This window comes from Amborella trichopoda, chromosome 1, assembly GCF_054954075.1.
Source record: "Amborella trichopoda isolate Santa Cruz 75 chromosome 1, AtrichopodaSantaCruz75HAP2 v2.0, whole genome shotgun sequence".
Taxonomy (NCBI): domain Eukaryota; kingdom Viridiplantae; phylum Streptophyta; class Magnoliopsida; order Amborellales; family Amborellaceae; genus Amborella; species Amborella trichopoda.
The window spans coordinates 48,894,727-48,918,164 of NC_142336.1; the positions used below are offsets into that span (position 1 = coordinate 48,894,727).

At 34.0% G+C, this 23,438-nt stretch overlaps 1 protein-coding gene across 3 annotated transcripts; it reads left to right on the forward strand.

Annotated features, from left to right (window-relative positions):
* The first annotated feature begins 1,050 nt into the window (after nucleotides 1-1,050).
* Nucleotides 1,051-10,529, forward strand: LOC18442385 (protein STICHEL). Of its 3 annotated transcripts, none has more exons than XM_020672265.2 (7): nucleotides 1,051-1,192; nucleotides 1,655-4,148; nucleotides 6,455-6,629; nucleotides 7,361-7,867; nucleotides 8,652-9,210; nucleotides 9,381-9,450; nucleotides 9,755-10,529. In XM_020672265.2, the coding sequence occupies exons 2-7, from the start codon at nucleotides 2,262-2,264 to the stop codon at nucleotides 9,866-9,868; spliced, it is 3,312 nt and encodes a 1,103-aa protein (XP_020527924.1). In that variant the 5' UTR covers nucleotides 1,051-1,192; nucleotides 1,655-2,261; the 3' UTR covers nucleotides 9,869-10,529. The 3 variants fall into 3 exon arrangements, with proteins under 3 accessions (XP_020527924.1, XP_020527923.1, XP_011626361.2); XM_020672264.2 differs by lacking the exon at nucleotides 1,051-1,192 and adding an exon at nucleotides 1,224-1,403; XM_011628059.3 differs by lacking the exon at nucleotides 1,051-1,192 and having other exon boundaries at nucleotides 1,240-4,148.
* The last annotated feature ends 12,909 nt before the right edge of the window (nucleotides 10,530-23,438 follow it).

Here is a 23,438-nt window from a genome sequence, read left to right on the forward strand (position 1 = left end):
AACGGGGTTTTTTGAAAAAGTCGCGATTAAATTGGCGACTTGCTAACTATGACTTGGATTGCCCATGTATTGAATAATGGGTACGGTTTGTATTGAGCCGAGGCTCTAAACAATCAAAGTGAAGCGCACCTTCAAATAGAGTGGAGAAATGTGCTTTCAATGTTGGGGATCGAGCAGATATATGAAAACTTGAAAATTGACGATCCAAAAATACATTACAAGATGCACTATTTCTAAAACTTAAAATCCATTTTTGTCTCATGTCCATGCATCTTGATGTCGAGATGACCAATTTGAGCATCAAAACAACCTCTTATAGTGAAACTTTTGAGATGTGTTATAATTTGATTGTTTAGAGCCTCGGCTCTATATGAACTTTTTCCTTGAATAATATACGACGTCATACATCGAGAGGACTGTGATGGTCCAGTAGGACCAAATTCTTGTGACATAATATTTTGATGTATTTTAAAGAACGGCACGGATGCAATAGATCCGTGGCGGGGGGGGGGGAGGGGTAAAAATGCCTTTCTATGCAAAAATCATTAGGATGTATTAAACGAGAATAAAAAATAAGTTCGAAATAAAAGGAACTATATGAGATATAATTGATAATAAACTTTAAAATGAAGAATTACCGATGCACCTAAAAAATCCTTCAATAGGTCGTCTCGACATTGAGATATGCAAATATGAAAAAAAAGAAGATTATGAGTTCTAAAAATAGTACATCTCGCAACACATTATCTAAACCATCCATTTTCAAGATTTCTATACGTTTTTAGATCCATTTGATTTTAACTATATTTGAAGTTTAAATTTTTATAATTAAATATAAAAATAAATTTTAAAAAAATCGTAAAAAAAATTTACATCATAATTACATGTTATGATAAAATTTGGAGGTGAAACCTTATGGAAACCGCACCCTTTGATAATTTCCCTATAATTTAACTTCTAACTCTTAAGGCGCGGTTGGGGAATTGGAAATTGTAGAGGGTAATGGCCGAAATGCATATTTTCATTGGACCCTATCCTACCCTACCCTATGGTCTATATTATGTTTTTAAATGCCCACGTAGTTAGCGTCAGCTGTGGACCTACACTCTACATAGTATACTAGGGCCACCATGACCAGTCTCCCTCTCTAATGGCTCTGAAAAGATCCATTTCTCCCAGACTTTCTGCAACTGTAAGTTTTCTTTCCCTCCTCTTTCTTTCTCATTCAAATTCAATTTCGAAACACTAAAGCTCATCTCCTTTCTCTCTACTGTAGCACACAGTGCATTCCATAAAAAACTTGCATCTTCTTTTGCCTGTAAATTCATGAGGTTGATGGGAACCAATGGATCTGCTTGAGCTTTCCAGTGGTAGTTTTGTTTTCATGTTCATAATGCTCCATGGTAAGTTTTTAGTTTTTTTGGCGCAATTTCTTTGGGCTGGTCATCCATGTCTTGTAGTTTGTGTATGCTCTGAGTGGAAAAGGAGACTTAATGGATTTGGAGCTCAAGGCCCTAATTTTGCACCTTAAACGGTTCTTCTGTGTAAAATGATGGTGGTTTTGGTTATTTTTTTAGGTTTTTAATTGAAGATACACTTGATTTTGGTTGTTTCATTGAATTGTGGGATATTTATGGAGATCTATTTCTTTCAGATGGCGTGATCTGTGTTTGGGCTGCCTTGAAATTCTCTGTCAAAGAAGATGGGTAGGCTTTGACAGGCTGTTCTATCTGCTTTCAATTGAAAGCAGATTGTATTGACTCACCCACATTCATTTTTATCTCAAAGTTCAACATTATGAATGCTTTCAGGGATCTTACTTGCCTATTAAACGAGATGCTGTCATTAAGCAGTTCATTTATTATTCTGGGGTGTTTGGATTCTTGGGTTCATATGCGATTCGCTGATTCTTGAATGCATATTTGTGAATAATTATCTTGGAGTTGCGGAACTGCCAAATCTGGAAACTAACATTTTTACCATTTGGAGTATTGGGTTCTGTAATTTTAATAAATTCTATTAGTTGAGCTGTTTACTGTGATTCGCATGCCAATTCAGCGCGATTCGTGCGTTTCAGAAATTCATTTTCCATTTTTAGCTTATTTTTCTGCTATTTTACGATTTGTGGCACGGGATTCATAAAATATAGATACAATTCAAAACTTGGTTACTTGGGTTTTCTCAGTTTCTAAAGAAACCAGTACTTCAAAAGATTGGGTTTCAATAAGAGAAATTATGTTCTGCTTGTAAAGCATAACACTATGTTAGACACCATGGATATGCCCAAGCTTCATCTTAAAAAGGAGCTTTCTGCTCTAAGTAAGTCTCGGTTCCTGAAGGACCCTGCAACCTCTTCTTCATGGAAATCTCCAGCAAGTAATCGCTCCGCTCCTAATGCAAAGAGCCATCAGGTGTATGAAGGCCTACCCAATGGAACAAAGAACTCCCACTCATGTGAATTTGAGTTTAACTGTTCATCTAGGGTTGATGGGGGCGGGAAAAGGGTTTATCTTCACAATTGGAGATGCCAACCTGCTAGAGAAGGTGAATTATCTATGGCTTCATCTTATTTGAGTGGGTTCAATTCAGATAAGGATGGAAGTCTTGGTATAGTTTCGGAGAGTCCCAGTTCTCTCATAGAAGATATATCCAAGATAACCATTAAGAATCTCGGCGGCAAAACTTCAAAAATGAATATGCATGGGGATTCGTTTTCTCTTCTTGAAATGCATTTAACCACTGGCTATGTTGACCAATTTGATAACATGGGTCCATGTACTTCTGAGGAACTAGGGTTCTCCATGGACACATTGCTTCCATATTCCGGATATAATTCACGTTGCGAATCCCCCCTACTCTCGAGATGGGAAATTGGGTCCGAAGCCAGCAGTTTTAATGGTGAAAAATGGTCTCTTTCTTCCAGAATAATGAAAGGCAGTAGAAATAGGAATGACACTTGTACACCTACTTCTACTTGCTCTAATAGTAGGACTGGTGACATGATCCTTAATGCCAGTACTATGGAGTCTTCTGATGGGATGGGTTTCTCAGATGCTGATGAAATACATGGCATGGGTTTACCCCCTCATGGATGTGGGCTTCCTTGCTACTGGTCTAGGGGTCGAAAGCATAGGATTTGTAAGGGGTGTTTTTCTCCTTCTCTATCAGATACTCTGCGGAAAAGAGGCAGTGCCTTGTTTGGCAGATGTGGCTCTGGGTCACGTAAAGAGAGAGCAGTAAGTGAACTTAAATGTAATGTATCTTTACATGATGACCTGCCTTTGTTAACTGGTGGTTCAGAAAATGAATTTGCAGAACTTGAATCAGATGCTACGAGTAAAATGGACAAAAGAAAATGGTCTCCTTGTAAAAGGCAAGAAAGCCTGCAACAGGTTGTATCACCAGGATATAGAGATAATGCACTTTATGTTGAGAACAATGTAACTTTGAGTCAGAAATATAGACCCATATCCTTCAACGAAATAATCGGGCAAAATTTTGTGGTGCAATCCCTTATAAATGCAGTTTTAAGAGAGAAGATAGCACCTGTTTATTTATTTCAAGGTCCTCATGGGATTGGGAAATCAAGTACTGCGAGGGTACTAGCAGCTGCTCTGAATTGTTTGTTAGTGGAAGGTATCAAACCATGTGGGTCATGTAGAGAATGTGCTGATTTTGCTTCTGGGAGAATTGGGTATTTGAGGGAAGTGAATTCAGCTAACAAGAATGACTTAGATAAAGTTCGGAATTTTTTGAGGAACCAGTCTCTTGGGTTACCTTTTCCAGGGTTCAGAGTTTTCGTTATTGATCAATGTCACATGCTGCCATATGCATTGTGGGTGGCATTTTTCAAGCGCATAGAAGATAAGCCAGTAAGGGTTGTCTTCATATTTATAACTTCGGAGCCAGATAAATTGCCTCGAGCCATTATTTCACGATGTCAGAAGTACGTTTTCCAGAAGATGAAAGACACTGATATAGTGAACAGGTTGGAGAAGCTTGCAGTGGCAGAAAATCTGGAATTTGACTTAGAAGCACTGGAATTGATTGCAATGACATCAGATGGTTCGCTTCGGGATGCAGAGATCATGCTTGAACAGTCGACTTTGCGAGGACAAAGGATAACTGTATCTCTAGTAAACGACCTTGTAAGTATGCATTCTGAGTAGTCTATGTTATTTGGATGGCCATTTAATCCTATTCTTTCTTTGTGGTCCTTGAATGTAAAAGTCATATTCTTGTATCTGTGGGTGGATGATAGCTTTTCCCTAGACTATACATTCCTTGGATTCTTTCTGCATCTTACCTACTATGCCTTTGCTTTCAGGAGCTTTTTCATTCCCATCCTTATATTGTTGCTTGGTAGGCCTTTGGGTAAATTCATAAATTGCACATATTAATAGGCTTATATGAATAACTGAACATGTTTTTTGGATCCTATTTTGGAAAGTTAATTGACTTTCATATGCCACAACAAATCATCTAACATGGTCCTAAATGATCAAGAAAATGATATAACCTTTTGAGTTTTGACTAAATTATTGGCCCTTAGCATTGAAGATGCCTACATGCCTGTTTTTGGCCTAAATTTCCATGACAAGCTATGGGATGCAAATATAACGATATCTTATTGCATAACTTCCATTGTAACTACCATGTACCTCTTGAAAATTGATTGAGTCTTGCGAACTGAGTAATGCATGAGTGATAGCAGCATGGTTTAAAGAACAGCCATATAAGGTAACAGAACTGGGCTGGTCTGTTTCCATTTTATAATGGTAATGGCCATCATAAAGGAGAAAATGGTGGCTGACCAAAGAAACAGAAAAAAGGGGATAAAAACAGAAAAGAGGGGAAAACAAAGGAATAAAGGAAAATAATGGAAAAAAGGAGAAAATGCAGTAATATTTCAAAAAACTATCTACTTATTTATTTATTCTTTTACAATCGCGCATTTTTACCTTACTAAAGGCCTTTCGTTTCTGTTATTTCCATTAAATCACTGTTATTTTCATTTCTCATTACTGATTTATTCTGAAGAAGCCATTATATAACAGCTGTTAAATAATGACCTTTTGGTGTATGGATCATGCTTTGCATCCCTGCCGGTTAAATTTATATAACATCAAGGGCGGTGTTGTTATAATGGTTATAAACTTATAATGGCTATCTTTTAAACCTTGATGGCACCTGTATAAACTACCCTATCTCTATGTCTCAGATCTTTCTTATGTTCCTCTGCTCTGCTTTACACCTTTGGCTCAAATTGTTTCTGTACTTCCTTTTCTTTTCTTCACTTTGGTTGTAATTACCATGATTATAAGGTCGTCAATATGCTTGGCTATGTTTTCATTGATATTCTGAGTCTTTCCTTCTTTTTTTTGTTTTTTGGCTCTCGCTAAGTTAGCAAGGGAGGGTCTTTCTTGAAAGTGATTCTCACGCTGATATTTTAGGATTATAATCTTATAACAAGTCTAAGTACCCAAATCCTCCAACTCTTCACAACAAATATTTAATGGGTTGTAAGTTACACCATAATTGTAGTTCAACATATCTCATGAAGTTAGTATCTAGAAGGACATGAGTAAAATTGTTTCTAATCATTCTTACAACACTGAGATCTACATTCTAACAACTTTTAAAAGTGTGCCATTTTCAATAGTCATGCTTGAGAGTAAGATTCTGTGTCTATCAAAAACCACATGAATAGATGGGGTCAACTTTCTTTTTGAAATTGTTGACTGTTTTATTGATAGAAGGGATGTACAAGAAACACGGGGCCAACTTTCCTGCTTGTCAATTAACACTGTGCAAACTTCGTCATATTTATTTGATGTCTATAAGTTGTCTTTTCCATACAACTTTTGGTGTAATAATCCTCAGTTTCTTGCATCAAAATTATTCTTCTTATTCTTACTGGGAGGTCATGCAGCCTGTATCTTAGATCAATCTAAGAAAGCTGAGAGGACATCGTGTAGTATCAGTTGCTATTCCAGTAGACCAGCCTGTTTTTTATTATAATTTTTTGTGAAATTGAAAATTTATCAAAATACGCCTCACTTTTGATCAATTTAACAATTTTCCCTTATACTATAAGACTCTTTGACTTTATTACGAGGAGGTCACAATTACTTGTAGCCCTTATCACAAAGTTCAAAAAAGAATTTCGAACTCTTAATCTAGTCAATGCCACTCCTACAACCACCCAATATGAACTCTGATGGATAAGAGTGATTGTGACCTTGTTATACTAAACGGTCTCGTTCTATACTTTTCAAAATGTTAAATAGTTTATCTCTTCTTTGTATTTTGATGGATTGTCCTTTAAAACTTTCCAACAGTGTTTCCTGGAATTGTATCGTATCGAAATAGTTTTTCATGATTTGGTCTATAGATTTGTTATTCTTTGCTGCTAAAAAATCATCTTAGTTATATTATGCCTTTTCTTCTTTAGGATGGTGTTATTCCAGATGAGAAGTTGCTGGATCTTCTTGATCTAGCTTTATCATCTGACAATGCGGAAACTGTAAAAAGAGCAAGGGAGCTGATAGACTCTGGTGCTGATCCAGTGGAATTAATGTCCCAGTTAGCCACTTTGATTATGGATATTCTTGCAGGCAGCGGATCTTGTAAGTCTCTTTTTCACAAGTTCCAAAATTCATTCATTAGCAAGGGCATGAGAAATTAGAATGGTTACAGGAACCTATGTATGATGGTTAGCATGATAGATTTACCATACAAAACTTTGAAGGAATTTTCTTGTTAATACCTCACCAATCAGTATTTCCAATATTTAGATGAAGAACTTTTCAGTAGATATCGCGGGACACACTATTTCTCTTACATTTTCTTGGCAGAGTTTATTGGAATTCATAGGAGCAAGATAGCATGATAGGTGCTTTACACACATGGGCAAAATTGTCGTGGTGCTACAGTTTTGGTGTAAAATTTACATTAACTGTCATCGGACACCTGTTGTTACCTTTTTCTTTTTCCCTGTTGAAAGATGGAGACCATTATTCCAGCGACAATGAAAAACATGGAAGCAGTTCTATAACACTTTTGAGTGAGAAAAAACTTTATTGTCTTATGAGAATGTATTAGTTTAGACACAGGATACATAAGATTCATCATTAGGACTCATATTAAGTTCATAATTTGAGTATCATTTGATGTCTCTTTTCTGCATTTCAATTCCACTATTGGCCTTAACTCGGGCCCAAACCGAGTCAACTGACTGAATCATGAATTGACTCGGCAAATATTATCCTAGTAGAACTTGAACACTCTCTTTAATATCCTTTTCTTTTCTTCTTAACTAGGGATAAAACCTTTTCATAACATTCTTACTGATCTGCAGTGACTGAAGCAGAGCTAGAGAAACTGAGGCAAGCACTGAACATTCTCTCTGAAGCTGAGAAGCAGTTAAAGGCATCGACTGACCAGTGCACATGGTTCACTGCCGCCCTATTACAGATTGGTTCCAACCATTGCCCAACACCCATGACTCAACCGGGTATCAGTCCCGATAATTCAAAAAATTTAGACCAAAGTGTTGTAATTCAGAGCTTCTCAGATGGTAAAGTTCCCAGTGACCTAAGTAAGTCAGGCTCTTTAAATGGGCAGGCCAAGTTAAAGCCAAAAGTTAGGGATGAAATTGTGGTAAGTAACTCACATGGAGAGCATGCGTCTTGCCATTCTGAGGTTGTGAATTATGGTTCTGAAACTTCACTAAGTGGGATTAGATGCACAAATCCAAGCCAGCTAGATGAGGTCTGGGGACTAAGTGTTCAGGGGTGTTATCCCATCACACTGAGGCACATGCTCCATGCCCATGGAAAGTTGGTGCTGATTTCTGAAGAGGATGGTTGGTTTTCATTTTCTTCAAAGTACTAGTAATTTTATTTTCTATCCAAAGCAGTATTTAAATTTCAAAGGGAAACTACAATGGCTGTGGTTTTCATTGTCCATTGGATGCTTTAACAAATTTAAAAGGGGAGTTTTCAAGGATGAGTTTAACTTACAACAAGGATATTGTTAAATGTCTTTTGCTTTACTACCATCATGGATTATGTCCTATGCTTATAAACCAATGTTTGAAAACCCGGATCTGTTGGGTGTACTGGCCATCCAGGAAACCGGTCCGCATTGGCCACCTAGCCGAGAGAAACCAGCCAATAAAAAAAGAAAAAATTGAAAACAAAAATAAAAAAATGAACATAATAATAAATAAAAAATAGGGAACTGGGCGATCTGCCACAGAATTGGCTGCTTCTAGTAGGAACCTCCCGGTTCCCAATACCGTTGGGGAACCGGGGCTATCTCCAACAATTCCCAGTTAGATTGGGCGATTCCGATCCATCCCAGTAATTTTTATAACACTGTTGTAGACCGTTACTACATTTATGCTAATCGTTTCTTGTACAATAGATGTGATATTTTATTTGCTTTTTCATGCTATAGTAAGAAAAACTTTGGGGAAAGAAAAACCAAATGGCTGGATCAGGTCCAATATCATGCTTCGGTTTTTTGGGGGAACATCAACTTTTGAACAAATATTAAAAAATAGGGATGGATAAGTTAATATACGGGAAGAAACAGATGTTGCAATTGGCTGATTAATGAGCTGCTGTGCTTTTAATTCAATGCAGGTAAAATTATTGCCCAGATAGAATTCTCACACCTTGATCATAAAGCCATAGCAGAGAGATTCTTGAGCTCTATCGCTGGCTCTATCGAAATGGTCTTGAAGTGTAATGTAGAGGTCAGAATGCATCATCTCTCTGCAAATGGGGGATCAAAAAACTCAGGACCAGAAGAGTCGAGTGTTTCAGGAGGAAAGCAAATGAGAATACATGGAGAAGAATCGAAAGTACTTGGAGATGTATTGATTGGTTCTAATTCCTCTTCTGTAACGGATGAGGAATTGAGGTTGGAAAGCGCTTGGCTACAAGCGACTGAGAAGTGTATGCCAAGGGTGGTGGATAGCTTAGAGAGAGAAGCTGATTTTGTCAGGGAGAGTGAAGCCTTTGTTGACAACCCAATGGTGCCTGAGCAGGCTGGAGTTTCAGCGGATGATGACACCTCAGCATTGCAGCCCCATGAAAGGGGGAGCTATCAGAGGGACCGGAGCAAGAGTAGTGATTGTAACGGCCCGTCCCTGAGCTTATTGAGTAAAGGCAATATCGAAGCTGGTTTAGAAAATGAAAGGTGAGTTCATGTGTCTTTTTGTGTGTGTGTGTGTGTGTGAGAGAGAGAGAGAGAGAGAGAGAGAGAGAGAGAATTTTATTTATCCATCTCATGATAAGTGAATTGATTGCGAATGTGAAAGTATTATGAATATATCAGGGTTTCTAAGCTCATTCTTCCTGGTTTTGCAGAGGATATGAATCTGGACCTAATTCAAGTGGCATTTGTTGTTGGAAAGTTTCGAAACCGACTCAAGAGAAGGTTAGTGACCAGGGTTTTTCTGAATCTTCCAAACTTTTACTTGTGTTCATCATACATGCATCTCTCTCTCTCTCTCTGAGTGTGGGGTGGGGGGACTGTGTGTGTATGTGTGTGTGGGTGGGTGTAGGATTTGCTATAAGAGGTTCATGTTAAGAACAGCAGAGAAGTTTACGAATCTGATGATTGTGCTTATTTCATCCTCATGCACTGAAAGCACTTGATTTAAAAATTAATCCAAGTACAAATGAAATTGCGGTTGGATCTTAATGGCAACTCATACTTTTATCCTATCTACGCTTTTCAGGCAAAACAAAACTCAGGAGATCGTCAGAGAAGTGGCTTAAATCGAAACTCTGGTGATTGTCAGAAAAGTGGGCACTCTTTATGGGTCATACCCTGCGTTAAATCCAAAAAATAATTTATGTTTGTGTATCATGTTACTGGTGAGAGTTTATAAAGCAAGTGTTCCTGCCTGGCCGAATTTTACTTTTCAAAGAGGCATTTCTTTTTGCTCATTTTTGGAGTCACAAACATTGTTTCTAGTTTGGTTTTTTTCTGTATCATGTACATTATGCTGAGCAATTTGTCCAAACCCGTATGTACTCCCTCCACTTGCTAATGGAATTTGAACTCGAGGGATGAGGTCCATGCTGCAGGGTTACATTAACGGCTCTCAAAACCTTTTGAGAAGCAAGAAACCTGAGAGAGATTGTAAAGTGGTTGAAGATACACAGGTATTTTTTAACAGGGATTTATCTATGTGCCTTCAATTGATGGAGAAGGCGAAGGGGTGGCACATACTTCTCACCTTAGCATGGCTGGAGCATGGCTCAAGCTGCGCAAAAATGTGTTTGTGGTATCAATGGTATCTGGTATGTGTTAGTGTCTTACCAAAAAAAGTAAATCGAGAGGGCGTCATATGCTGCACCTCTGTTGAGTGGGTGACTGACGTTGCACCTCCAGGCTAAACGGACGATCGAGATCCAAGTTTTTATGTGGGAAAGGTCCTTGATTCAGCAATAAATGGATGTGATCATTCGTTGAGTGGAAATAAAGGGCTTGGATCTTTTTCGCGCGTCTTTCATGGCTTGGGTTCTCGTATAGGCTCTCATTCTTTGTTTTTTTCAATTATGAAACAAGTGCTTTTGCGTTTGCTTGTAGTGGCACTAGTAACTCGCCTTGTTTTCGTTGCCATGTACTAGCTAAACAAGTGCGAATTTTCCTTCTTTAAATTTCCCTGCAATATAATAGCCAAATAAGTGGGTGATGCAGATCAAGAGATCCATATATTTTTATTCTTAATTTTTATGGGACTTAATTATTTGTTATTTTCTATGTGTGTAGTTTAATTTTCTTTAGGAGCGTCCATTGATAAAAATAGGATTGATCGGGTTTCTGGGTTGGTTTGATAAACTCTTTTTTTGTATACTTTTTTAAAGATAATAGGAGGTTAAATCTTAAAGAGTCCATTTAGGATAAGTATAATTAGGCACATCCATTTTTTTTTTTTTGCATGATTCCTTTTCTCAAAGGAGGGTTTTTTATTATGGATAAGACACTTTCTTTTTTGCATGATTCCTTTCCTCAAAGGACGGTTTCTATTATGGATAAGACACTTATCTCTTGGATGGATTAAAGTGGACGGAAGGTTTTGATGTTAAGGTTTTATCTCTTTTAGGGAAGTCATATTTGGAATAGTTGGCGTCTTTAATAAAGAAAAAATTATCAATACCTCTCAAAAATAAGTTTCCAGTCATTTTACTCCCCAATATTTTTTGCAATTACTCTCTACACCCTATTTTCTTGTATTTATCCATCCCCTAGTCAAAGCGTCAATTAATTTAAGACTGAAGTGCTCTTACCCTCTTTTTCTTGAAACCCACGTGTTATTTGGCACTTTTCTCTCAATCTATGCCCAAAACCCCTTTTTTTCTCTCTCTAAAAACCCATTTCATTATCTGAGTGTCCAAACTCTCTTTAGAAAAAAGACCCATTTCATTATCTGAGTGTCCAAACTCTCTTTAGAAAAAAGCTCGTTGGAATTTCAATAATATTTTATAAAAAATAATATATTAATTTATAATATACTATATTATATAACATTAAATAATATATATTAGTAATAAAATATTATAAAAAATACACAATACAAGCATTATCAGAGCTTTTAGTGAGGGGACAGTCTTTAAGAGAGTTTTAAGGGGACTTTCAAATCTCCTTGTAGTGCCAAAGAGCGTGAGAACGAGAGAAATATCGTATCGGGCAGTGATAATATTTAACAATTATTTGAAGCAATCTGATCGGACCAAAGGAATTATTCGTAATTTCTTTTCAGAAAAAAGGTGAAAAGTCCATCTTTAAAGAGATAAGGATAATAGTCAGAAGTGGAACTAATAAAAAAGGAGAACCTCATACATCATGGAGGATGTTTGTGCTTTTTTAACTTTGTTTTAATTTTCAGTTAAAAAGATGGAGGAGAGGGAGCCTTAGGTCAATACCGTCGAGTTTGAGAGTATACGGTGGCCCAGGGCCTTGGGATGAGGAGATAAAGAATGGTGACGTCTTTTATGACGCTGACACGTGCTTGCTATCTCTGCTCGTTTGCCCGTACACCGACCAAAGCCCTGAGCCAAAATGGAGATGAATATGATAACCCCCCAATGCATGGCTCTTTGCCGCTATTGCTATTGCTATTGCCTCGGGAGTCCCCGTAAGGTTTATCAGAATGGTGAGCCTTTTATTATTATTATTATTATTATTATTATTATTATTATTATTATTATTATCATTTTTTAAGATAATTCAGCGTGTAGAAGGGCTTCTAACCAAATTTTCACGTAGATTAAAAATTGGTTATTTTTTTTAATGATATTAATGGGATGGTTTTAGTGGTAAAAATAAAAATCACTACGTGATGATTAGAGTGTGAGGTCCTACCACCACGACCCACAATTTGCTGATGTTATCGATGATGACGATCACGAATCTAAAAATATTTTGGAAAAATAGATGTGGTGCTTTTCATTGTTTTTATATAATCCTTTTTGAAAAATAGATGTGGTGCTTTTTTAATTGTTTTTATATAATCCAATACAAGTGGTGTTTCTCTCCCTTCTATCAACTGCTATTTAGCCATCAACGTCTCTTCCCGGAACGGCCAGTGGATACCCCTGTTTTGGGGAGTGGGGGCAGCCGCAACTCAATGGAAGCTGTTCGTATATTGTACACAACCGACTATGGTGAACTCCCCATCAAATTTAATTCCTCCACGACCACCACTTTAGGCTTTTTCCTTGGTCTCACTCCTGAGGTGCTCTCTCCCCTCCCTGTTTATGTCGGTTGTAAGTTGTACACTTACAATAAATTTTTGAATATTTCCTTGTTAACAAGTTGTTTTTTATTTCACGTTTTAGGTTGAAGGTCTATATATATATATATATATATACTATTGAACATCAGACATTAGCTTTCACAGAAACATCAAATCCATATATTCAAAGAATAACATATGGTAAAGATTGGAAACCTGCTACTGCTAGACCTTACCATCTTAGACCCACACCAGTTGATATTTAATACGAAGAATATTTAATATCACATACAACTTCCTATTCTAGAAGGTCAATAGTCAATTGGAATATTGGTGGCATGGTTGAAACCCAAGTATTAGATATTATAAAACATATGACAATGTATGCTTCAGCCTGCATAATGGTTGGCAACCAATATCAAGAAGTCACCAAAGCTATAGTCTGTGGATTTACTGACTGGTTAAGAGGATGGTGGGATTTTCACCTCTCGAAAACATCAAAAAATCAAATATTAACCAATACTCGTCAATGGACTGTCAAGAATGAACAAAAGCAAGATATCCTCTATTCTGAAAGTGATGCTGTTAATACACTTATTTATACTATAACACTTCACTTTGTGGGGAGTACTACATTAATGGAAGCCAGATCTGAAGACTTACTTTTTAATTTGAGATGTCCAACTTTATCACATTATAAATGGTATAAGGATGTTTTCTTTTCTAGACTCTTATCCTGAGAAGATAGTCATCTGGACCACTGGAAAGAAAAATTTATTTTAGGATTACTACATTTATTTGCTGAGAAAGTCAGAATCAGATTAAAAAATAAACATGGTGGAACTATACAATATTCTAATTATACTCTAGGAGAATCATCAGCAGAAATATGTGCTGATGGATTAGCCCTTTGCACACATATGAAATTAAAGAAACAGTTGGATAAACACAATATGACAGGTAAAAAAGAATTAGAAGATTTTGTCAACAATTTGGTTATCATATAGAACAAAAAAACAAAACTCATAAAAATAAACATAAAAAATATAGACTAGATAAGAAAGAAAGAAAATTATATAAAAGAAATATATATATATAAATTCTTGCCCAAAGACCAATATAAAAAAGGCAAAAGAAAAATACCTATCTGTTATAAATGCGGTAAAGTAGGTCATTATAAAAATACATGTAAAGTTAGGAAAAACTAAATGCAATCATATTATATGAAAATATAAGAAATCAAATATATGATATCATACAAATAGACAAAGAAGAATCTACCTCAAGTTCAGAAAGTGATAGTGGTAGTGATAATTCGCTAATAGGACAAATAGAAGATGAAAATATTATAATTTCAAGCTCTTCTGATATGGAATGTTCTTATAGTATGCCATCTTGTAATATGTTATCGAAAGAAAATTCATTAATCTTAGATATCATAGATAAGATAAATGATCCTGATGAAAAAAGAGAAATCCTGACTCAGTTTATTAATCTTGCAAAATCTAAAACTATAACTACTCCTTTAATAAAACCCCAGATGAATATAGTTTTGCTGATATAATGAAGAGAATTAATCAAAAAGAAAATATACAGAAAGAGCCTACTATAGCTGAATCAAAACAACAGGTCAACGAAGTAAAAATAGAGATAAATCATCTCAAAAATAGAATTAAAATATTGGAATTACAAAATGAGGTTAATGAAGAAATAACTGATTCAGATGAAATTGAATTTACCCAATTAGTAGATATACCTGAAACATCATGAACAAAAATAGAAGAAATAGATAATAATACATCTGTAAATATACTCAATAAAATAATAACTCAAAAATGGTTTGTTATAGTTAAAATTATTATTAATCAAGAAGATGAATTTCATTCAATAGCCCTCATAGACTCAGGAGCATATTTAAACTGTATTAATGAAGGATTAGTACCTACAAAATATTTTGATAAAACTACTCAAATATTAAATACAGCCGATGGAAGTAGATTGTTTATAAAATATAAATTATCTAATGTTGTAGTATGTAATAAGGAACACTGTTTTCCTACACCATTTATTATGGTAAAAGGACTAAGTCAATCAGTAATATTAGGAGTTCCATTTCTTACTCTTTTACATCTAATACTAATAACTAATGAAGGAATAGAAACTTCTATAGCTGGAAATAAAATCTTATTTGAATTCATAGATCCCAAACTCAAAGAAATTAATAATGTTAAAACAATTATTCAAAATAAAGAATCATTTTTGTACTCATTAAAAGAAGAAATTTTTTAAAGAAATACTGAAGAAGCATTACAAAAAGAAGAAATACAAAACTAAATTAAACAAAAGTTTGAACAAGAAATTTGTAGTAAAATACCAAATGCTTTTTGGACTAGGAAAAAACACATTGTCGGATTGCCATATGAAATTAGATTTGAAAAATAAAAAATACCAACAAAAGCAAGACCTGTCCAAATGAATTCTACTTTATTAGAAACATGCCAAAATGAAATAAAATAATTATTAGCTAAAAATTTAATAAGACCAAGTACATCTCCTTGGAGCTGTGCTGCATTTTATATCAATAAAAATGCTGAAAAAGAAAGAGGTGTGCCCAGGTTAGTAATAAATTATAAACCATTAAATAAAGTTCTTCAATGGATACGATATCCAAACCCAAATAAAAAAGATTTATTAGACAGATTAACCAAGACTACAATTTTCTCTAAATTTGATTTAAAATCAGGATATTGGCAAATACATATAAAAGAAGAAGACAAACATAAAACTGCATTCAATGTACCATTTCGGACAATACGAATGGAATGTGATGACATTTGGCCTAAAAAATGCTCCATCAGAATTTCAAAAGATTATGAATGAAGTATTCAATCCATATTATAAATTCATGATTGTCTATATTGATGATATCTTAGTATTCTCTGAAAATATAGATCAACATTTTAAACATATTAATGTTTTTATTAATGCAGTTAAACATGCATGACTACTAGTCTCTGCTAAAAAGATTAATATATACCAAACTAAGATTAGATTCTTAAGACATCATATTCATCATGGAACAATTATTCCATTAGAACGATCTATTCAATTTGCTGATAAGTTTCCAGATATTATATTAGATAAAACAGAATTACAAAGATTCTTAGGTTGTTTAATTATATAGTTGATTTCTATGAAAATTTAGCATTAGATGCTAAACCACTATATGATAGACTTAAAAAGAATCCTCCCAAATGGACAAATGAACATACCCAAGCTGTACAAAAAATTAAACTCAAAGCAAATGAGTTACCTTGCTTAACTTTAGCCCAACTAATACTTTCAAAATAATTGAATGTGATACATCTGAATTAGGATTAGGAAGAATATTAAAACAAAGAATTAACACCACTGAACAATTGGTACGATATACATCCACAGCCTGGAATTCTACCCAACAAAACTATTCTACTGTAAAAAAAGAACTACTTGCTATTGTACATTGTGTTACCAAATTTCAAAAATGAATTTTAAATACTCATTTTCTCATTCGCACTGATTGCAAAGCTGCCAAAGATATTCTTGAAAAAAGACGTGCAAAACTTGATTTCGAAACAAATTTTTGCCAGATGGCAAGCAATTTTATCATCCTTCGATTTTTCTATTGAACATCTCAAAGGTTCTACTAATCACCTTCCTGATTTTCTCACCCGTGAATTTTTGCAGGGAGGGCTACACTGATCGCTTTGATCCACCTGAATTATCTCTACCATTAATATTATTCAATAAAAATAGAGCAATTGAGAATCAAATCATGAATACCAATACCATACAATCCAAAAGAAAAGCTCCTATAAAAACATCCCTAGATATTGTCCCGATACAATCTCCTGACAGAAGCCTGACTCTATATTCACCCAGTATCCCAAATAGTCCATTAAACTATCCACAACATTCCAGCCAAATACCATCATCTCCTCAAACTCCATTATTCATACAATCTCCAACCATTCACAAACCTATAACTTCAGACAAATCCCCATATGAAAATATTGCTTTTATTGTAGATGCAATTATTGAAAACATACATGCTTCAGAAGACCCAAATACAGTAGCAAAATATTACCTATGCAATAACCTGAACCCCTCTAATGGTATGAAAACCAGAGAGTGGTTTGAGATGATTCTACTTGAAACATGATTTATATATCTTATTCATTATTACCATAAGAATTCAAAGATCATATCATATTAAAAGCTGCAGATACGGAAGATATTAAATTTCAGTGAATGGGGCTCAAACCCTTCACGATCTAGAAAATTACAATCTCCCGATTTCCCAAATAAACATTACTGATACTCTGACTATATTGATGCCTGGCATCGCATACTTACTATCCAGAACCAATATAATTCTCACACATAGTTCCTCCAGTTTAAAATGGTGATGACCGAACCAGTTCCCAATTGGTTCCTAAATTGGTTTACAATTTGGGGATCACTATCCCAAATATTGGCAGAAACCTTGCAAGCCTCTCAAGAAAAGTTTATTGAATACAATGGGAAGGATCCCAAAATTAATTATCATTTATATTTTGTTGCATTTTATTAGATACCGTGGATACTAAAATGGTCATTTGTTATATCCGATAATAATATCAATAATTATGAATATATCCCATGTTTGGGGAAGCAGATTGTTGTGAAGTGGTGGGACGTCTTTGTCTACCACAATTTAAACCCAAAACATATTATACTGAAACAAGTCCCAATTAGCTTCAAACATTCTTCTTACTTTAACCCAAATAATTTATCTGAATATATATCTCAAATGAGAAAACACAATCCTCAAACCACCAGAGCCGAACTAGAAAAACAACTATATGAAATTCTTTCAGAAGAAGCTGAAACAGCTACAGAAACAGATGCCATTGAAAAAGTCCAAGATACATCAGCCCATGGAATGTCTCAGAAATAAACATTATATTAAAGCCCATGACCCGATGATAAAAGAATATATACTATACTTGTGACATGATATAAAATGCTCAAAGTTGTTAAGACAAGACCAAAAATACCTGCTGATGTGATTAAAGCCCCTCTTGATAAGACACAAGATGCTCACCGACCACATAAGACAAGAAGCTCACCGACCATACAAGATAGAAGATGCTCACTGCTTATATACGACAAAATTAAGGAAAGATTCTCTCACTGTTAACGACCGTCCGTGCCGCCATCTTTCAAATCAATTTGCCACATAACAAAAGCAGCCATCTACTTCCTTCTCACCGTAGCTGCCACGTAAGATTCTCACTTCCCTCTTTACAGACTGCAGCGAATCTTGCCACCTGTAAACGTCCATTCAAAATAATTGGAGACTGAAATACAATTAAGAAACATTTGAAGATCGGAGTCTATAAATAGAATGCCTCTTCTCATTTGAAGATCATCGAAAGATTTCAAGAGTTAACAAGCCCAGAAGAATACTCTTCTCCTGCTCTCTTCTTCTTCTCTCCCTTTCTCTTGTAAAAAATTAAGAATAGTTTTAGAGTCTGATGTGTGATTGTCATTACAAAGATCTACCAAGATTCTGTCCACTCTGCAAAACGACTTCCAAGATTTTCATATGTTTATAGATCAACTTGATTTTTGACCTAAAAAATTCTTAGGATTATCGCAAAATCTATATTTATATTTAATTATAAAATTTTAAACTCCAAAAAATAGTTAAAATCAAGTTGATCTATAAACATATGAAAATCTTGGAAGTCATTTTGTAGAGTGGACAGAATCTTGGTAGATCCTTGTAATGACAATCACACATCACACTCTAAAACTATTTTTAATTTTTTACAAGAGAAAGGGAGAGAAGAAGAAGAGAGAAGGAGAATAGTATTCTTCTGGGCTTGTTAATTCCGAAAATATTCCGATGATCTTCAAATGAGAAGAGGCCTTCTATTTATAGACTCCGACTTCAAATGTTTCTTAATTATATTTCAGTCTCCAATTATTTTGAATGGACGTTTACATATAGCAAGATTCGCTGCAGTCTGTGAAGAGGGAAGTGGGAATCTTACGTGGCAGCAACGGTGAGAAGGAAGTAGATCACTGCTTTTGTTGTGTGGCGAATTGATTTGAGAGATGGCAGCACGGACGGTCGTTAACAGTGAGAGAATCTTTCCTTAATTTTGTCGTATATAAGCAGTGAGCATCTTCTATCTTGTATGGTCGGTGAGCTTCTTGTCTTATGTGGTCGGTGAGCATCTTGTGTCTTATCAAGAGGGGCTTTAATCATATCAGCAGGTATTTTTGGTCTTGTCACAACAACTTTGAGCATTTTATATCATGTCACAAGTATAGTATATATTCTTTTATCATCGGGTCATGGGCTTTAATATAATGTTTGTTTCTGAGACATTCCATGGGCTGATGTATCTTGGACCTTTTCAATGGCATCTGTTTCTGTAGCTGTTTCAGCTTCTTCTGAAAAAATTTTATATAGTTGTTTTTCTAGTTCGGCTCTGGTGGTTTGAGGATTGTGTTTCCTCATTTGAGATATATATTCAGATAAATTATTTGGGTTAAAGTAAGAAGAAGGTTTGAAGCTAATTGGAACTTGTTTCAGTATAATATGTTCTGGGTCTAAATTGTGGTAGACAAAGACGTCCCACCACTTCACAGCAATCTGCTTCCCCAAACATGGGATATGTTCATAATTATTGATATTATTATCGGATATAGCAAATGACCATTTTAGTATCCACGGTATCTGATAAAATGCAACAAATTATAAATGATAATTAATTTTGGGATCTTTCCCATTGTATTCAATAAACTTTTCTTGAGAGGCTTGCAAGGTTTCTGCAAATATTTGGGATAGTGATCCCCAAATTGCAAACCAATTTAGGAACCAATTGGGAACTGGTTCGGTCACCACCATTTTAAACTGGAGGAACCATGTGTGAGAATTATATTGGTTCTGGATAGTAACTATGCAATGCCAGGCATCAATATAGTCAGAGTATCAGTAATGTTTATTTGAGAAATCGAGAGATTGTAATTTTCTAAATCGTGAAGGGTTTGAACCTCATTCACTGAAATTTAATATCTTCCGCATCTGCATCTTTGAATATAATATGATCTTTGAATTCTTATGGTAATAATGAGTAAGACATATAGATCCTGTTTCAAGTAGAATCATCTCAAACCACTCTCTGGTTTTCATACCATTAGAAGGGTTCAGGTTATTGCATAGGTAATATTTTGCTACTGTATTTGGGTCTTCTGAAGCATGTATGTTTTCAATAATTGCATCTACAATAAAAGCAATATTTTCATATGGGGATTTGTCTGAAGTTGTAGGTTTGTGAATGGTTGGAGATTGTATGAATAATGGAGTTTGAGGAGATGATGGTATTTGGCTGGAATGTTGTGGATAGTTTAATGGACTATTTGGGATACTGGGTGAATATGGAGTCAGGCTTCTGTCAGGAAATTGTATCGGGACAATATCTAGGGATGTTTCCATAGGAGCTTTTCCTTTGGATTGTATGGTATTGGTATTCATGATTTGATTCTCAATTGCTCTATTTTTATTGAATAATATTAATGGTAGAGATAATTCAGGTGGATCAAAGCGATTAGTGTAGCCCTCCTTGCAAAAATTCACGGGTGAGAAAATCAGGAAGGTGATTAGTAGAACCTTTGAGATGTTCAATAGAAAAATCGAAGGATGATAAAATTGCTTGCCATCTGGCAAAAATTTGTTTCGAAACCAAGTTTTGCACGTCTTTTTCAAAAATATCTTTGGCAGCTTTGCAATCAGTGCGAATGAGAAAATGAATATTTAAAATATCATTTTGAAATTTGGTAACACAATGTACAATAGTAAGTAGTTCTTTTTTTAGAGTAGAATAATTTTGTTGGGTAGAATTCCAGGCTATGGATGTATATCGTATCAATTGTTCAGTGGTGTTAATTCTTTGTTTTAATATTCTTCCTAATCCTAATTCAGAGGTATCACATTCAATTATTTTGAAAGTATTAGGTTGGGCTAAAGTTAAGCAAGGTAACTCCTTTGCTTTGAGTTTAATTTTTTGTACAGCTTGGGTATGTTCATTTGTCCATTTGGGAGGATTCTTTTTAAGTCTATCATATAGTGGTTTAGCATCTAATGCTAAATTTTCATAGAAATCAACTATATAATTTAAATAACCTAAGAATCTTTGTAATTCTGTTTTATCTAATATAATATCTGGAAACTTATCAGCAAATTGAATAGATCGTTTTATTGGAATAATTGTTCCATGATGAATATGATGTCCTAAGAATCTAATCTTAGTTTGGTATATTTTAATTTTTTTAGCAGAGACTAGTAGTCATGCATGTTTAACTGCATTAATAAAAACATTAATATGTTTAAAATGTTGATCTATATTTTCAGAGAATACTAAGATATCATCAATATAGACAATCATGAATTTATAATATGGATTGAATACTTCATTCATAATCTTTTGAAATTCTGATGGAGCATTTTTTAGGCCAAATGTCATCACATTCCATTCGTATTGTCCGAAATGGTACATTGAATGCAGTTTTATATTTGCCTTCTTCTTTTATATGTATTCGCCAATATCCTGATTTTAAATCAAGTTTAGAGAAAATTGTAGCCTTGGCTAATCTGTCTAATAAATCTTTTTTATTTGGGATTGGATATCGTATCCATTGAAGAACTTTATTTAATGGTTTATAATTTATTACTAACCTGGGCACACCTCTTTCTTTTTCAGCATTTTTATTGATATAAAATGCAGCACAACTCCAAGGAGATGTTCTTGGTCTTATTAAATTTTTGGCTAATAATTATTTTATTTCATTTTGACATGTTTCTAATAAAGTAAAATTCATTTGGACAGGTCTTGCTTTTGTTGGTATTTTTTATTCTTCAAATCCAATTTCATGTGGCAATTCTACAATGTGGTTTTTCCTAGTCCAAAAAGCATTTGGTATTTCTCTACAAATTTCTTGTTCAATCTTTTATTTGATTTTGTTTAATTTTGTTTTGTATTTCTTCTTTTTGTAATGCCTATTCAGTATTTCTTTAAAAAATTTCTTCTTTTAATGAGTACAAAAATGATTCTTTATTTTGAATAATTGTTTTAACATTATTAATTTTTTTGAGTTTGGGTTTATCTACGAATTCAAATATGATTTTATTTCCTGCTATAGAAGTTTCTATTTCTTCATGAGTTATTAGTATTGGATATAATAGAGTAAGAAATGGAACTCCTAATATTACTGATTGACTTAGTCCTTTTACCATAATAAAGGGTGTTGGAAAACAACGTTCTTTATTACATACTACAACATTAGAAAATTTATATTTTATAAATAATCTACTTCCATCGGCTGTATTTAATATTTGAGTAGTTTTATCAAAATATTTTGTAGGTACTAATCCTTCATTAATACAGTTTAAATATGCTCCTGAGTCTATGAGGGCTATTGAATGAAATTCATCTTCTTGATTAATAATAATTTTAACTATAACAAACCATTTTTGAGTTATTATTATATGGAGTATATTTACAGATGTATTATTATCTATTTCTTTTATTTTTGTTTATGATGTTTCAGGTCTATCTACTAATTGGGTAAATTCAATTTCATCTGAATCAGTTATTTCTCTATTAACCTCATTTTGTAATTCCAATAATTTAATTCTATTTTTGAGATGATTTATCTCTATTTTTACTTCGTTGACCTCTTGTTTTGATTCAGCTATAGTAGGTTCTCTCTGTATATTTTCTTTTTGATTATTCTCTTCATTATATCAGCAAAATTATATTCATCTCTGGGGTTTTATTAAAGGAGTAGTTATAATTTTAGATTTTGCAAGATTAATAAACTGAGTCAGGATTTCTGTTTTTTCATCAGGATCATTTATCTTATCTATGATATCTAAGATTAATGAATCTTCTTTTGATAACATATTACAAGATGGCATACTACAAGAACATTTCATATCAGAAGAGCTTGAAATTATAATATTTTCATTTTCTATTTGTCCTATTAGCGAATTATCACTACTACTATCACTTTCTGAACTTGAGGTAGATTCTTCTTTGTCTATTTGTATGATATCATATATTTGATTTCTTATATTTTCATCTAATATGATTGCATATAGTTTTTTCCTAACTTTACATGTATTTTTATAATGACCTACTTTGCCGCATTTATAACAGATAGGTATTTTTCTTTTGCCTTTTTTATATTGGTCTTTGGGCAAGAATATATATATATATATATATATATATATCTATTATTTTATTTTTTTTTCTTTTATATAATTTTCTTTATTTCTTATCTGGTCTATATTTTTTATGTTTATTTTTATGAGTTTTGTCTTTTTGTTCTATATGATAACCAAATTGTTGATAAAATCTCCTAATTCTTTTTTACCATTCATATTATGTTTATCCAACTGTTTCTTTAATTTCATATATGTGCAAAGGGCTAATCCTTCAGCACATATTTCTGCTGATAATTCTTCTAGAGTATAATTAGAATATTGTATAGTTCCACCATGTTGATTTTTTATTCTGATTCTGACTTTCAGATCTAACTTCCATTAATACAGTACTCCCCACAAGTGAAGTATTATAGTATA

Excerpts from the sequence above, each read along its gene's own strand:
- LOC18442385 (XM_020672265.2), top strand. The coding sequence starts at position 2,262 with ATGTTAGACACCATGGATATGCCCAAGCTTCATCTTAAAAAGGAGCTT. Across the intron at positions 7,868-8,651 it reads GCTGATTTCTGAAGAGGATG|GTAAAATTATTGCCCAGATA; the intron begins GTTGGTTTTCAT and ends AATTCAATGCAG. Across the intron at positions 9,211-9,380 it reads GCTGGTTTAGAAAATGAAAG|AGGATATGAATCTGGACCTA; the intron begins GTGAGTTCATGT and ends CTGGTTTTGCAG.